We start from the raw sequence: 17,656 nt of genomic DNA on the forward strand, positions 1-17,656 counted from the left end.
ATCTTGAGCAGTTTTGTAAAGAAGAATGGGGTAAAATTGCAGTGTCCAGATGTGTAAAGCTGATAGAGACCTATCCACACAGACTCAAGGCTATAATTGCTGCTAAAGATGCATCTACTAAATACTGTCAAAGGGGGTGAATACTATGCAATCACATATTTTATCTTTTATATATGTACGGGGTCATTCTTTTGTTACATTTAAAATGGCGACTTTGTTATGTTAATCTGGGGAATGCGGCTTTGTTGTGCTTTAACGCTGAAGAGAGTTTGCGCTAGCAGTTTGTTTACTTTAAAATGAGATAACAGGGTTCTATTAGCCAATGGGTGGTTATGTATCGTTTTGTTTTCGGATGCCATGCTGTATGATATGACTGTGGACTGAGTTTTGGCGGGGAGTCAGGGGAGAGACGAGGAGGACCGCGGACGTGTGGAGAGGCTCCGGTCGATCACTCAGGGTGATCCCGAGCCGTGAGTCGACGGAATTCGAGTGGTCGTCTGAAGTCGAATTGAGCTCCAATGTAGCGCGTGAAGAACTTGGACTTTGATAAGTGTTGGCGCCTTTTTTTTTCCATTGCTTTCCTCTCTGTATCAAATGTATATTTATGTCATAGAATTAGTAATATCTATAAAGTGTATTTGTTAAAATTTACTGGGTGTGCTGGCTGATGATTGATGTTTGTGATTGATTCGGGCGGCAACCGACCCTGTGGGGAGTGTTGAGGCAGGTGCTGGGCTGGATTTCCCCTAGACATACACGAGCTAATATAACTGAACGTTACAAATGGGGGCTCGTCCGGGATTTGGACTTTTCGGGAAAGTTGTACTTGTTGTTGTAGTAAGTGGTGTGAAGATGGATCGAGATAAGATTGTAAGTTGGTGTGAAATGGAGGAGGTACCGGTGAATCATGCGTGTGTGGTAAGCGGGGTCGATTATCGCATTCCGGCAGAGGTACTGGTGCGAGGGTTGAGTTTGATTAAAGGTATCGAGCAGGTAGAACTTGTAGCTAGAAGGGGTGGGAAAGAACTGGAGGCTAGCTGGATGTTGGTGCGGACGTGTGCTGACGTCATGACTTTGGAACTACCAGTGACAGTCCATGCCCCGGGGGAGGCGGGGCCGTGGGGTCTCCACACTCTCCCCGAGGACGCAAGTTAGGAGGTGCCGGAGGAGGAGGAGCTAGATGAGGCCCCCGGCTGGGTGCCCATAGCATGGGGTGGAGGTGGGGAGTGGGAAGGTTTGGCCAGGCCTCGCCCCCATGGGCTTGAGGAGACTGCCGAGTTAACGGCTGCCATTACCTCCCTGGCGAGAAGGGTTGAGGGGCACCGCCCGAAGCTCAGAATTTTCTCGGGAGCCAAGCCCACCACGGAAGGGGAGGATGACTATGATACCTGGGTTGAAGATGCATCCCAATTGTTAGAGGTGTGGCCAGTTTCGGATGAGGAAAAGAGACAGCGATTGGTGGAAAGCTTAAGGGGCGGGGCGGCCCGGGTGGTCCGCGATCTGAGAGCAGCACGCCCCTTGGCTTCCCTATCGGAGTGTTTGGACGCTTTGGAGGAAGTGTTTGGACTGTCAGGGGATCCCTGGCGGCATTTAGCGGAATTTCAACGGATGGGGCAGAGAAGAGGGGAAAAGCCATCAGACTATGCTTTCAGGCTGGAAGGAAAGCTTACGGGGTTGCTGCGACGAGGGGTAGTGAAGGAGGACGAAGTGGCGGAGTTAAGGATGAGCCAGATATGTAGCGGTTCCCGGGAGGATGACAGGGTGGCTTGGAGTGTACGGCAGTCATTTAAGCAGAGCCCCCCCTCCATCATTCGGACAGCTGATCCGAGAGGTACGGGCCGAGGAGTGTGCTTTGGGCCGACCAGGGGGCTCGGACCCTCAGGGACGGTCTTCAGCGGTTCAGGAGGTGGTAGTCGGGGTGAGACCAGAGAAATCCAAGGAGTCTCCAGGGGGCCGTATCGGGAGGAGAGAGGCGGCGAGTAGTGGGTGCTATAACTGTGGGAGAGAGAGGCATTTCCGCCGGGAATGTGAGTGGCCAGGGGCGTGCTACCGCTGTGGGGAAGCTGGCCACTTGCAGAAGGATTGTGAGAGACGAGATGCGCCGAGGGGGGAGGGCCCCCGGGCCACTAAGAAGGAAGAGGTGTCGGGAAACTTAGGGGAGGCTCAGTGAGGGAACGGACTGGAGTCTCGGGAGAAACACGTTCCCAGAAAACCGCTATGGAACCCCAGAAAGAACAAGCCCAAATTCCTGATGGACTGGTGGGACCCCATTCCAGCGTGTCCCTACGGATAGAGGGAATCTTTGCGAAAGCCATCGTTGACACCGGGTCGCAGGTTACCTTACTGTACCGGTCGTTCTACAACAAATACCTGAAGCATTTGGCAGTCACTCCGTTTAACGCATTGGAGATTTGGGGCATAAGTGATGGTGATTACCCGTACGATGGATACTTGTCAGTGAGATTGGAATTTTCGGAGGGAGATGTGGGAGTATCGGAAGCCTTTGAGACGCTGGTGTTGGTTTGTCCGGACCCGGTGGAGACCAGTGGTGCTGCCCTGTTGGTGGGGACTAACTCCCCTCTGGTGCGACGGCTCTTGGGAGCCTGTAAGAAGGGGGGGGGGGGGGAGAGAACTTTCTGGAGACCCTCTCGGTACACCTCGTGTTCCGAGCAGTGGACGAAGGAGTGAGTGACCCCCAGGGGCTGGATTCTGAGTGCAAACGAGGGATGGTGTGGTGCACTCAGGCGAGGCCTAAGGTGATATGGCCAAGGGAGGCGGCATTAGTGATGGGGACCCCCAGATTCCCCGGATTACCGCCAGGCGAGGCCCTGCTAGTAGACGCCCCCGACGACCTGGAAAGGGAGTCCCGGATCCCGGCTGGGGCGCTGGTGAGACCTGAATTGCAGAGGCCCTCAGCTGTACAGGCACGGCGGATGGGGGTGATGGTAAGGAACATAACGGAGAGGGAGATCACCTTTAAGCGCAGGATGCCCCTCGCGCACTTGTTCCCGGTGATGGTGATGTCCAGCACCCCCGTGAAGCCCACTAGAGGGAAACTATTGGAAAACAGGGGGGGGGGGGGGGGGGGCGGCTGACCAAGGAGGCCTTTAATTTTGAAAACTCCCCTGTACCGCCAGAGTATAAGAGCAGGCTGGTGGAGAAGATGCTGGAGTTAGGGGGTGTCTTTTCTCAGGACGAGTTTGATGTAGGCTGTTCCAAGAGCACTCGGCACACCATTCGGGTAACAAATGACACCCCGTTTAGGGAGAGGTCGCGGCGGTTGGCCCCAGCAGATGTGGAAGATGTGCGGCAGCACTTGCCGCAGTTGAAAGACGCAGGGATTATTGTGGAGTCCCGAAGCCCCTATGCGTCCCCCATAGTGGTGGCAAGGAATAAAAATGGGAAGGTACGCATGCGCGTGGACTATAGGACCCTGAACCGCCGCACTGTTCCCGACAAACATACGGTCCCGAGGGTGGAAGATGCCTTGGCCTGTCTGAGTGGTGCACAGTGGTTCAGTGTATTGGATTTGCGGAGTGGGTATTACCAGATTCCGATGAGCGAGACTGATAAGGAGAAGACAGCCTTTATCTGCCCCCTGGGGTTTTTCCAGTTCGAACGAATGCCCCAAAGCATCTCGGGGGCCCCAGCCACCTTCCAGCGGCTCATGGAGCGGACAGTGGGGGACATGAACCTGCTGGAGGTATTGGTGTACCTGGACGACCTGATAGTGTTTGGATCTACGTTGGAGGAACATGAGGAGCGGCTGCTGAAGGTGCTGAGTCGGCTGAAAGAGGAAGGGTTAAAACTTTCCCTGGATAAATGCCAGTTCTGTAAGACGTCGGTCAGCTATGTCGGGCACATAATCTCGCGATATGGAGTGGCCACCGATCCGGATAAGATAGCCGCAGTCACCACCTGGCCGAGACCTCAGAAGGTGAGCGCCTTACGCTCGTTTTTGGGGTTTTGCGGATATTACCGGCGATTCGTGAAGGGATATGCGAAAATGAGTCATCCATTGAACCAGCTGCTGTGTGGCTATCCACCTGTGGGGAGGAGGAGGAAGGGAGACTGAGGGTCGGAGGTAGGAGGATACTTGAACCCGGGGGAGCCTTTTGGATTGAGGTGGGATGCTCAATGTGAGGAGGCGTTCCAATCTCTAAAAAGGGCGCTGACGCAGGCCCCAGTGTTGGCTTTTGCTGATCCCCGGAAGCCGTATGTTCTACACACTGATGCCAGTCACGACGGTCTGGGGGCTGTTCTGTACCAGGAACAGGGAAACGGATTGAGGCCGGTAGCGTTTATCAGTCGGAGTTTGTCGCCATCTGAGAGAAACTATCCCACTCACAAGCTGGAGTTCTTGGCGTTGAAATGGGCGGTGGTGGACAAGTTGAGTGACTACCTATATGGGGCCCAGTTTGAGGTGAGAACTGATAACAACCCCCTCACTTATATCCTGACCTCGGCGAAGCTGGACGCTACTGGGCACCGGTGGTTAGCAGCCTTGTCTGCCTATGAGTTCAGCCTGAAGTACCGCCCGGAGAGTCGGAACATCGATACAGATGCCCTGTCTCGTCGGGCGCACGACGTGTCGGGCACGGCCGAGGAGTGGAAGAGTGTCCCTGCCCAGGGAGTAAAGGCCATGTGTCAAGTTGGGAGCGACGGGGAAGTAGGAGCACAGATGGGAACGGATCGGGCAGTAGATCATCTGGGGGCTGACGATGACGCGATACCCACTGTTTACTGTAATGTGACTGCTCTGAGGAACAGGCAGCTGCCGGAGTTGAGTCCCCAGGAAGTAGAGGCGGCTCAGCGTGATGACCCAAGCATTGGCACTACCTGGTACACGGTTAGCCAGGGTGATATGGAGCAGGTGGAGAAGGCGAAGCATGCCTCCGTTCCTCTACTACTGAAGGAGTGGCCCCGGTTGAAGCTGAAGAACCATGTCCTGTACCGGATCACGTCGCCTCCGGACCACTCCCGGCGCTGGCAGCTGGTCATGCCTGAGAAGTATCGAAAGACTGTGCTCCAGGCTCTACATGATGATTCCGGGCACTTAGGGGTAGAGAAGACCTATGGATTAGTCAAGGACCGGTTTTACTGGCCCCGGATGAGGGGGGAGGTGGAAGAATACTGTAAGACCTGTAGCTGTTGTATCAGGAGGAAGACCTTGCCTGAGCAGGCAGCTCCGTTATCCCACTTGCAGAGTGCGGGACCCATGGACCTGGTGTGTATGGATTTCCTGTCTATTGAGCCAGACACCAGCAATACCGCGAATGTCTTGGTCATCACGGATCACTACACTAGATATGCACAGGCTTTTCCTACTAAGGATCAGAAAGCGACTACAGTGGCGAAGGTGTTATGGGAGAAGTACTTTGTTCATTATGGCCTTCCCCGGCGGATCCACAGTGATCAGGGACGGGTCTTCGAGAGCAGGCTTATACATGAATTGCTGGATATGCTTGGGGTTGAAAAGTCCAGAACCACCCCCTATCACCCACAGGGTGATCCTCAGCCCGAGAGGTTTAACCGGACCCTGCTGGACATGCTCGGCACCTTGGAGATTGGACAGAAGAGTAAGTGGAGTCGGCACATTGCCCATTTGGTTCACTGTTACAATTGTACTCGCAATCATGCTACGGGGTACTCGCCCTACTATCTGATGTTCGGACGGGAAGCGAGGTTGCCCATTGATCTGTGTTTTGGGACTGAAGCGGGGGAAATACCTTCGAAGCCATGTCTGAAGTACGTGTCCGATTTGAGGAGAGAGTTGAAAAGGGCGTACGAGTTGGCTGAGGCGGCAGACACCAAGCAGAACCAGCGGAATAAAAGGAGGTATGATCAGAAGGTAAAGTTCATCCAGCTATTGCCGGGAGACTGAGTCCTTATCCGGAATTTAGGACTACCTGGTAAGCACAAGTTGGCGGACCGTTGGGCAGCCACCCCCTATGTGGTGGAGAGTCAGATGCCGAATCTCCCGGTTTACCGGGTGAGACCTGAGGGTGGGCAGGGGCCTGTCAAGGTACTCCATCGGAACCACCTGTTGCCTCTGGGTCGAGAGGTGAAGATGGACCCAGAGCTTGAATGGGAGTTTACTCCCATTACGAGGACTCTGCGAGGGCGCGGGGCGCGGGAAGAGCCCGCTGCGAAGAAAACGGGGCCGGTCCCCACCTCGAGAAGGGATACGTCATCGGAAGATGATGATTCGGACATGTGGTACCTGCTTCCGTTCGCTGATTCCCCGGTGCCGGGAGAAGAGACTCCTGGCCCTTCCATCACTGAGTCAGGGGAACCGAGGGAGGGAGTTGCAGAGCCGCCTGTATTACAGCCGGGATTGGGAGAGGAGAGGGTGGAGGCAGAACCCGAGCCAGAGGGCTCACAGGGGCAGAGGGATCCTGGTGAAGGGGAAGGTCCGACAGATAGGCCCGAGGGGTCAACTGGGGTGTCTGAACAGGGAGAGTCAGCAGAGGAAGTACAGAGGCCTCAGAGGAGTAGGCATCCCCCGGAAAGACTCAATTATATAGCGCCGGGAGAGCAGGGTGTGATCTCTACTGCCCTGCAAAGTTATGCCACTGCTTTATGCACCTGGGTTGGGTTTTGTGTTTTACAAGGAGCACTGGTGAACTCTGTTAACGTCATGAGGGCATGACTTTTTGTGGTGGGGGGAGAGTGTACGGGGTCTTTCTTTTGTTACATTTAAAATGGCGACTTTGTTATGTTAATCTGGGGAATGCGGCTTTGTTGTGCTTTAACGCTGCAGAGGGTTTGCGCTAGCAGTTTGTTTACTTTAAAATGAGATAACAGGGTTCTATTAGCCAATGGGTGGTTATGTATCGTTTTGTTTTCGGATGCCATGCTGTATGATATGACTGTGGACTGAGTTTTGGTGGGGAGTCGGAGGAGAGACGAGGAGGACCGCGGACGTGTGGAGAGGCTCCGGTCGATCACTCAGGCTGGTTCCGAGCCGTGAGTCGACGGAATTCGAGTGGTCGTCTGAAGTCGAATTGAGCTCCAACGTAGCGCGTGAAGAACTTGGACTTTGATAAGTGTTGGCGCCTTTTTTTTTCATTACTTTCCTCTCTGTATCAAATGTATATTAATGTCATAGAATTAGTAATATCTATAAAGTGTATTTGTTAAGATTTACTGGGTGTGCTGGCTGATGATTGATGTTTGTGATTGATTCGGGCGGCAACCGACCCTGTGGGGAGTGTTGAGGCGGGTGCTGGGCTGGATTTCCCCTAGACATACACGAGCCAATATAACTGAACGTTACATATATCTGGTGAGGACTTGGCTATCGGAACAACCATGGACGTGACTGGACGACATGGAATTAATGGATTGATACTTCAACAGAAACCCATGTAAAAGAGGATGCATCAAGCGTATGTGAGTACTCTGGCAACAACGAAGACCATTGTCCACATTTACAGAAAAACAACTGGTTTATCCAGCGATCAAACATTGTCAACAGAGGATTGCTATCACATCTTGAATTGGAAGACACACAATCAAGATGCACCACAGCAACATCAGCGCAGAACCGAGCTGATCAGGAAATATGAGTTCAAACCCCACATCCACAATTCACAGATGACAGAAAAGTAATAGCATCATCTTGCACACGGGAAATGCAAATTTTCACACAGTTCCAGAGCAACAACATGCCAGTACCTGAACCAACCAAAACAACAACTGAGGAATACTGGAAGAGTGTATGGGAGAAAGAAGCATCACATAACACCAGTGCCCAATGGCTCAAAGACCTACAAGCAAGCCTCTGCAACCTGGTAAGTAGATACTGGTCAACCAACCAGAGTTACAAGGATGTTGCCTGGATTGGGGAGCATGCCTTATGAGAAAAGGTTGAGTGAACTTGGCCTTTTGTCCTTGGAGCAACAGAGGATGAGAGGTGACCTGGTAGCGGTGTATAAGATGATGAGAGGCATTGATTGTGTTGATAGTCAGAGGCTTTTTCCCAGGGCTGAAATGGTTGCCACAAGAGGACACAGGTTGAAGGTGCTGGGGAGTAGGTACAAAGGAGATGTCAGGGGTAAGTTTTTTTTACTCAGAGAGTGGTGTGCGTGTGGAATGGGCTGCTGGCAATGGTGGTGGAGGCGGATATGATAGGATCTTTTAAGAGACTTTTGGATAGGTACATGGAGCTTAGAAAAATAGAGGGCTATAGGAAAGCCTAGTAATTTCTAAGATAGGGACATGTTCGGCACAACTTTGTGGGCCGAAGGGCCTGTATTGTGCTGTAGGTTTTCTATGTTTCTATACTTCTACATAGTAATATTGGACAAAAAACAGAAGAAAGCAATCGTAATAAGTGTGGCAATCCTGAATACAGTAACATCAGGAAGAAAGAATATGAGAAGCTGGAGAAATACCAGAGCTTGAAAGAGCAGATAAAAAGGACATGGAAGGTTAAAGCCAGAGTGATCCCGATGGCGATAAGAGCACTTGGAGCTGTGACACCTGGATTGGGAGAGTGGCTCCAACAAATCCTGGGAACAACATCTGGGATCTCAGTCCAGAGAGCGCACTACTAGGAACAGCAAGGAATCGGTGTTGAACCCTCAAGCTGCCAGGCCTCTGGCAGAGCACCTGAGACTGAGGGAAAAATACACACACACCACCACCCATAAGGGGTGAGAAAAAAAAATATATACACACACACCAGTGAAGTTAAACCTGTTTCTGATTCTGAACTCTTCTACACAAGAAAAATTACGTCCTTTGAAGTTCCACACAGAGGCCATGTACTAATTGTTCTGACGGAGATCCTTTCAAACATGAGAGGGACATTTAAGAGACTGTTAGAGAAGCACGTGGTTGAAAGAAAAATGGGGGGCTGTGTGGGAGGGGAGGGTTAGATTGATCTTGGAGTAGGTGAAAGGGTCGGCACAACATTGTGGCCAAAGGGGTCTGTACTGTGTTGTACTGTTATGTTTTATGTATGCGACACATCCAACTTTCAAACCACAGATTTAACAAGATAATGAGTTAAGGGTAAGACATTCATGTTCATTGTTTTGTACTTGCACAGTTTGTATCTTTTGCAAACTGGTTGAATGCCTCAGCTGATGTGGTCTTTCATTGGTTCTGTTATGGATATTACTCTATTGTGGATTTACTGAGTATGCTCACAGGAAGATGAATCCCAGGGTTCTATATGGTGACGTGTGTATTTTGATAATAAATTTACTTTGAATTTTGAACATGCAAGTTCAGTCACAAAGGGAAGTAAATTATTTCACATCTAATTTAAAGACACTAGGTAAATAATTATAAAGTGAAATACAGCAAGGTATTCAAATTACTAGGAAACTATTGTGGAGGAGTCAAATAAGGGAGGGTCCAAGAAAAGTAATATCCATCTCAGGCCAGAAAGGACAAATCTGAATCTATAGCACAGGACAGGACCATATAGGCAGCACTGTAGCGTAGTGGTTAACACATTGCTTTACAGCACTAGCAAATTGGGTTCAATTCCCACCGCTGTCCGTAAGGAGTTTGTATGTTTTCCCCATGACCATGCAGGTTTCCTCCGGGGTCTCCTGTTTTCTCTGTGACGACAAACCAAGTTATCAGACAATTGATGCTAATGAGAGAGATAAGGGAGATAATGGAGAAATGTTCAAAATGTTCATGAGAGAGGAGAGAGAGATAACGGAAAAGAAACACAATTCAGAATATTGACAGACCAGTTGCTTTGAACCTGAACTGTTTTAAGTTTGATGGACATGCAATACCCCAGCAGGGGGATAAAAAGAACAGGTTCGCTAAGGCACGACACACACGAGATCACGAGATAACGAGACCCCTGGAAAGAGCGGTGTGCCCCCACAAGTGGTGGGAGTTTGGAGGTCTGGTTCGAGGGAACCGACCATAGACTCACAGGGTGTAAAGGTACGATCGGTGGGAACCTGGGGTGTGTCCGCCCTTGCCTGGGTGCCGGGTTCACCGCGGAAGAGCGGTCGTATCCGGAACGTAGGGGTCACAGTCGGTGACCACAGCGGGATAGAAAACATAAAAGGGTCCGCCCAAAACCACCTGTGAAGACATCAAAGGTCTGCCTGAATCAAATTGCATCTCCCTCTCCCTCTCCCCAACAGCACAACAGCGATTACTGCAAACTGCACTAAGCTGAACTGAACTCTGTGTCACTTAAGACTGATCATTTTACCCCTAGACTGCGATAGAGCTTGGTTGATTCCTATTACCCTAGTTCTGTGTACATGTGTGTTTTATCATTGCTAACCTGTTGCATTTATATCCTTATGACTAGAGTACTGTGTTACTTATTTCTTTAATAAAACTTTATTAGCTCCTAGAAATCCAGACTCCAACTAGTGGTCCATTTCTGTTGGTTTGGCAACCCAGTTACGGGGTATGTAACATCTCCCACGTTTCGAAGACAAGTGGGTTGATTGGTTAATTGTTTAATTAGACATGGGTATAATTGGGTGGAACTGGAAGGACTTCTTATTGCAATGTATCTCTAAATTATGAAGTTAAAGTAAATAAATAAATAACATCCTGAATTCATTTACATAAAGAAGGAAACAAAACAAATAAGCTCTTGTCGGGCTTCCAGCCAGGTACAAGTATGAGTTATAATCGATGTTTTGATGACAAATTCCCCCATCTTCCTTTTCCACAACTTATTTTTAAAATATATCTCTTGCAGTGTATTATATGTATTGTGCTGTACTGCTGCCACAAAACAATAAACTTCGCGACACATGTCAGTGATAATAAACCTGATTTTAAGTATGTTCTTTTTGTATTATACATACAATACACACCTTGTGGCCACTTTATTAGCTGCACCTTTAAATCCTTCCAGGGTGCCTCGAGTGGAAACTCATGTGGCAGCAGAACTCAATGGATAGGATTAAATATTCTCATTTCAGCCTGATTTTGATGCAAATATCTAATCAGCCAATCACATGGCAGCAACTCAATGCATAAAAGCATGCAGACGTGGTCAAGAGGTTTAGTTGTTGTCCAGACCAAACATCGGGGAAGAAATCTGATCGAAGCGACGTTGATCATGGAATGCTTGTTGGTTTGAGTGTCTCAGAAACTGCTGATCTCCCGGGATTTTCACACACAATCGTCTTGAGAGCAGAGAGGTTCCCAACCTAGAGTTCATGGACCCCTCAGTTAATGGTAGGGGTCCATGGCATAAAAAAGGTTGTGAACCCCTGCTCTAGAGTTTACAGAAAATGGTGCATAAAACAAAAAAAAAATTCAGTGAGCAGCAGTTCAGTGGGTATAAGTGCCTTGTAAATGACAGTCAGAGGAGAATGGACAGACTGGTCCAAACTGATAGGAAAGTGACAATAACTCAAATAACCATGTGTTACGGCAGTGGTGTGCAGAACACACAGTACATCGAACCTCGAAATGGATGGGCTGCAGCAGCAGAAGATTACACAGGGTTCCACTCCTGTACCAGATAAAGTGGCCACTGAACATTTAAACCAGATTCTGATTCAAAACATATACCTTTTTGTATTATACATACAATATATGTAATGCCCATGATGAAAATATTCAAAAGCTGTTAAACTTACTTGACGTGGTTGCTCTATTACTTTCTGCATCTCTGTTTTAACTTTGTTGTTTGGATGATCTGTAACTTTAGTTACTGGTTGTTTGAAAATGGATGCCGTCTGTCTTATTGGCAGGGATGTGTTCAAATCCAATTTCCCCTGGGAATAGAAAACAAGCAAACAAATAAATAAATATTATTTTATCTTATTTAGAGATAGAATCATAACAGCCCCTTTGGTTCTATCAGCTGCCCAGTTACAGCCTTGTGACCAATTAATTTACTAACCCCAGGGGTTCCCAACCTTTCTTCTGCCATGGTCCGTGGTTGGGAACTCCTATACATCTTTGGAACACGAGGAGAAACCCAAGCACATGGAGGAGTCCCACACATTCCTGGAGAGACATACAGACAGTGGCGGGAATGGAACCCAGGCCATAGTATTATTCCAACCACTATGCTACCATGCTGGCATTATTTTACAAGAGGTTCGTTCAAGAGTCTGATAACAATGGAATAGGAGTCTGGTGGCCCGTGACTTCAGGTTTTTGCATCTCCTGCCCGATGGGAGAGGAGATGTCTGGGTGGTTGGGGTCTTTGATTATGCTGGCTGCTTTACTGAGACAGTCAGAACAAGGAATATTTTAAAGCACCACCCTCAGAGTGAATAAGCTGCTTTTTTTTGAAATTGATTTAGTGACACGACACGGTCGCAGGTCCTTAATGAGCCCGCACCTCCCAGTGACGCACACGCAGCCTATTATCCTACCAACTCGTACATCTTTGGGGTGTGGGAGGAAACCAGAGCACCCGGAAGAACTACACAGAGTCATGGTGAGAACGTAAGAACTTCTTTCAGACAGTGTGGAATTGAACCCAGGTTTCTGACGCTGTAATGGTATTACATTAATTGTGCCTGCTCTTATAGCCTCTACTTCAGGTTACCCTACCCTTTCTTCCATGGTCCACTCTCCTCTATCAAATTCCTTCTTCTCCAGACCTTTACCTCTTCCACCTATCACCTCCCAGCTTCTCACTTCAACCCCTCTCTCCCACCCATCCAGCTTCCCCTTCATTGGGTCTAGCTTGCCAGTTTGTACTCTTTCCCCTCCTTATTCTGGATTCTATCTCTTTCCTTTCCAGTCCTGATTGCACAATTGCGTATTTTTTGTGTGTGGGGGAGGGGGAGTTTGATGTTTTACTTTCAATGGGTTTCCATGGTTTCCTTTCTTTGTTTCGTGGGTGTCTGTGGAAAGAGAAATCTTAGGGTTGTATACCGCATATATACTTCGATAACAAATGTACCTGAATCTTTGAATTTCAGAAATAGTTTGAGGATGCACACCTCAGGTCTTCAATTTAAGTAAGGGTAACTTATGAGATGTCTAGAGTGGACAGACTGGGAAAATACTCTGAAGAAATATCAGCAGATGAGTGGTGGCTGATATTTAAGTAGATATCTTATAATGCTCAGCAATAATAATCCCAATTAAAAAGGACACAATGAGAAAGATATTCAATCACATCAGTCAAGGAAAATGTTAAATCATAAATTATATCATACATTAGCAATAGTTGATGTTAGATAAGGCTACTAAGAATTTTTAAGGAAATAGCAGTGCGAGTCTAAAAAGCAACGGGGTATAAGAATATAGAACAGGCCAGCAGAGTACGGGCCCTTCAGCCTACAATCTTGTGCTAACGATTTAACCAATTTTAAGATTAATCCTACCCTTCCTTCCCACATAGCTCTCTTTTTTTCTATCATTCGAGTGCCTAAGAGTCTCTTAAATACACTAATGTTTTTGCCTCTACTATCCCTCCCAGTAACTTGTTCCACACACCCACCACTCTCTGTATAAAAAAAAACTTACCTCTTAACACTCCACCCCCACCATATACTTCCCACCATATTAAAATTATGCACCCTAGTATTAGCCATGGGAAAAATGTTTGTCTGTATATTTGATCCATGTCTCATCTCTATCATGACACCTCTCATCTTCCTTCACTCTGAGAAAAGCCTGAGTTCACTCAACCTATTTTCATAAGAGATGCTCTCTAATCCAGGCAGCATCCTGGTAAATCTACTCTGCATCCTCACTCAAGCTGCCACATTCTGAGGCAACCAGACTGAACAATAGGGAGGCAATTGATTATGAGAGGCACGGGAGCTTCCAAGGATATTTAAGAGGGCAGCAAAGATAAGTACAAGGTCCTTACAGGGTGAGACTTGACTATCAATAAAAATAAACTAGGAGCTGGCAATTACTTTACATCAATACTTTACATCAATTCCATGATAGAAGATATTGGAAATCTCTCAAGCCCAGCATATGGACTTGTTTCAAGCTTGCAGCATTTCATTTTACAAAGAACAAAATATTTGAATAAGCCAGAGAGTTGCCAGGAACCCAGAAGCCAACTTAAAAGTGTTTTACAGAAGTGGCTTAAGAGATAGCAGAATAATTGGTTTAAGGTTTTGTAGATTGGTCTCTGTAGTTAAGTTATGAAGCATTTCTGGTTTCTGATTGCTTCTTTTCTGGTTGCTATTTTGTGCGATTTTGATCTGGGTGGTCTGCAGATAATGGATGATACCACGCTAGATTGAATTGATCTGACCTGAAATAAATATGTCTGGTCACTTTCAATGACTTAGTGGGTTGGTGTTTTATATTCTGTGTTTTTCACTTTTTTTGTTGTTGTTTGCTTGGTTTGTTGTTTTAACGCAGAGGGCTGATGGTTTTCTTTGAACTGTGGGAAGATGAATCTCAGGGTTGTATACTGCATAAATGCTTTGATAAGAAATGCACTTTGAATTTGACACCTACTGAATTTTGGAGGGCACTAGAAGCAGCACCGAGTGTAGCAGTTAGTGCAACACTTCGTAAGATCAGAGTTCAATTCCCACCAAGGAGTCCGTCACCACATGGGTTTCTTTCCCCGTCCCAAAGATGCTTGGATTAAGGTTATAGTAAGTTGTAGCTCTGCTATGCTTGAACCAGACACTTGCAGACTGCCCAGTATAATCTTCACTGATTTACTTTGATGCAAACGATGCATTTATTTGTGTGTTTTGATGATCAAGTAGTCATAGTCATACTTTACTGATCCCGGGGGAAATTGGTTAAATAAAGTTAAATCTTTAAACCTTTAAAGATTTGACAACTATTCAAAGTAGGAAGGATGACAAGTAGGAAATTAAAAGCCAGTCAGTTGAACATCTACTTTTGGGGGGTTAACATGGTTTTACAGTCAGAGAGTCATAGAAAAGTGGAGCACAGAATCTTCAGCCCATCTAGTCCATGCCGAATCATTTAAACTGCCTAGTCCCATGAAAGATGAAGGCAGTTTTGCTAGAGTTTTTTAGGATGCAACTAAATGAAACGTTAGAGAGGACCTGTAAATGAGGTACATTTGAATTTCCAGAAGACATTTTTTAAGGTGCATTTAAAATATTAGTGCACAAAATAAATGCTTGTGATATTGGAAGACGTGTATTATTATGGAATACCACCTATAAATTTGCCGACGATACAACCATTGTTGGTAGAATCTCAGGTACGAGAGGACGTACACAAGCAAGATGTGCCAGCTAGTGGAGTGGTGCCACAGCAACAACCTGGCACTCAATGTCAGTAAGATGAAACAGCTGATTGTGAACTTCAGGCAGGGTAATACGAAGGAACACATACAAATCCTCATAGGGGGATCAGAAGTGGAGAGAGTGAGCAGCTTCAAGTTCCTGGGGATCTAACCTGGTCCCAACATATCGATGCAGTTAAAAAGAAGGCAAGACAGCACCTATACTTTATTAGGAGCTTGAAGAGAATTGGTATGTCAACAAATACGCTCAAAAACATCTATTGTTGTAGTGTGGAGAGCATTCTGACAGGCTGCATCACTGTCTGGGATGGAGGGGCTACTGCACAGGACCAAAAGAAGCTGCAGAAGATTGTAAATCTAGTCAGCTCCATCTTGGGTAGTAGCCTACAAAGTACCCAGGACATCTTCAGGGAGCAACATCTCAGAAAGGGAGAGTCCATTATTAAGGGCCTTTAGCACCCAGGGCATGCCCTTTTCTCACTGATGCCATCAGGTAGGAGGTACAGAAGCCTGAAGGCACACACTCAGTGATTCAGGAACAGCTTCTTCCCCTCTGCCATCCGATTCCCAAATGGACATTGAACCTTTGGACACTACCTCACTTTTTTTAAAAAATACAGTATTTCCGTTTTTGCACCTTTTTAATCAATTCAATATACATAATTGATTTACTTGTTTATTTATTATTTTTTTATTTTTATTTATTTTTTTCTCTGCTAGATTATGTATTGCATTGAACTGCTGCTGCTAAGTTAATAAGTTTCACGTCACATGCAGTTGATAATAAATCTGATTCTGACTCTTTGCTTGCATCTTTGGAAACAGCTTTATTTCTATCTCTGATATCTATTTTTTCCTCTTTTCAAGGTTCTTTTGAAGACCTGACCTGCATTTACACTTTGACTTCGATTCTTTGCAGGAATAGGACCTACTTTCAGAGCCTCATGACCAGCCGCTTTTTGATATCCCAATGACAAGGCCTGGAAGGCAAGCATGCCTTCAGGGTGCCAGATTTTCATGGCTCTGGAGAAGGGCTGATTCAAGGCAGGTGCTCCTGACTCAGGCGTCATGGGAGAACATGGAACATCAGGAGCAGCGAGTTAGCTGCCATGGGCCATGTCTGGAGACCTGAGCCTTTATGGGGCCAGCTCTCTAGGCACAAAGCTCGGAAAAAGCGACACAACAGACTTTTAACATCATAAATCAGCAAGATGAACTTGCGGAACAGTTGCAGATTGGCAGGTATGATGTTGTAGGCATCACTGAATCACAGCTGAAAGATTACAGCTGGGAGCTCAATGTCCAAGGATACACATTGTATCAAAAGGACAGGCTGGAAGGCAGAGGGTGCAGTGTTGCTCTGTTGGTAATAAATGAAAGCAAATCATTAGAAAGAGGTGGCAGGGTCAGAAAGTGTTGAATCTTTGTGGATAGAGCTAACGAACTGCAAGACTAAAAAGATCCTAATGGGAATTTTATACAGACCCCTAAATAGTAGCAAGGATATGGTCTACAAATGACAAAAGAGATTTAAAAAAACTGCATGCCATAAGAGCCATGTTAGAATAGTCACGAGGGTCTTCAATATGCAGGTAGATTGGGAAAATCAGGTAGGTGCTGGATTACAGGAGGGGGAAATTTCTAGAGTGCTTGTAATAAATAACTTTTTTAGAGCAACTCGTGGTTAAGCCCACTAAAGGATCAACTGTTCTGGAATGGGAGTTGTGCAATAAATCAGAATTGATTAGAGAGCTTAAGGTAAAAGACCCCTTAGGAGGTCTTGAGAAGGAGAAGCTGAAGTCAGGTGTATCAGTATTACAGTGGGGAAAGTAAATTACAGAGCCATGAGAGAGGAGTTGGCCAGAAGTGTTAAGAAAAGAACACTGGCAGGGATGACGGCAGAGCAGCAATGGCTGGAATTTCTGGAAGCAATTCAGAAGGCACAGGATAAATAATCCCATAGAGAAAGAAGTATTCTAAAGGAAAGATAACACAACCATGGCTAACGAGAGAAGTCAAGGCCAACACAAAAGCCAAAGAGAGCCAAAAAGCCATAATAGAGCAAAAATTAGTGGGAAGTTAAGAGGATTGGGAAACCTTTAAAAACTAACAGAAGGCAACTAAAAAATCAATAAGGTAAAGATGGAATAGGAAAGTAAGCCGGCCAATAATAAAGAGGATACCAAAAATTTCTTCAGATATATAAAGTGTAAAACAGAGGCAAGAGTGGATATTGGACCGCTGCAAAATGATGCTGGACAGGTAGTAACGGGGAACAATGAAAAAGTGAATGAATGGAGTAAGTATTTTGCATCAGTCTTCACTATGGAAGACACCAGCAGTATGATGGCGTAACTAGAGAGAAGGTTTTTCAGAAACTGAAAGGTCTGAAGGTAGATAAGTCACCTGGACCAGGTGGTATACACCCAGTTCTGAAAGAGGTGGCTGAGGAGATCGTGGAGGCATCAGTAATTTCAA

The 17,656-nt window shown here is 46.7% G+C and overlaps 1 protein-coding gene across 1 annotated transcript in view; it reads right to left on the minus strand.

Annotated features, from left to right (window-relative positions):
* The window catches only part of LOC140194891 (methyl-CpG-binding domain protein 3-like), a 145,913-nt gene that overhangs the window by 75,816 nt on the left and 52,441 nt on the right, over nt 1-17,656 (minus strand). The window contains exon 3 of the mRNA XM_072252208.1: nt 11,595-11,732. Within this exon, the coding sequence (XP_072108309.1) occupies nt 11,595-11,732 (138 nt within the window). The remainder of the gene's footprint in view (nt 1-11,594; nt 11,733-17,656) is intronic.

Source organism: Mobula birostris, chromosome 3, assembly GCF_030028105.1.
Source record: "Mobula birostris isolate sMobBir1 chromosome 3, sMobBir1.hap1, whole genome shotgun sequence".
NCBI lineage: Eukaryota > Metazoa > Chordata > Chondrichthyes > Myliobatiformes > Myliobatidae > Mobula > Mobula birostris.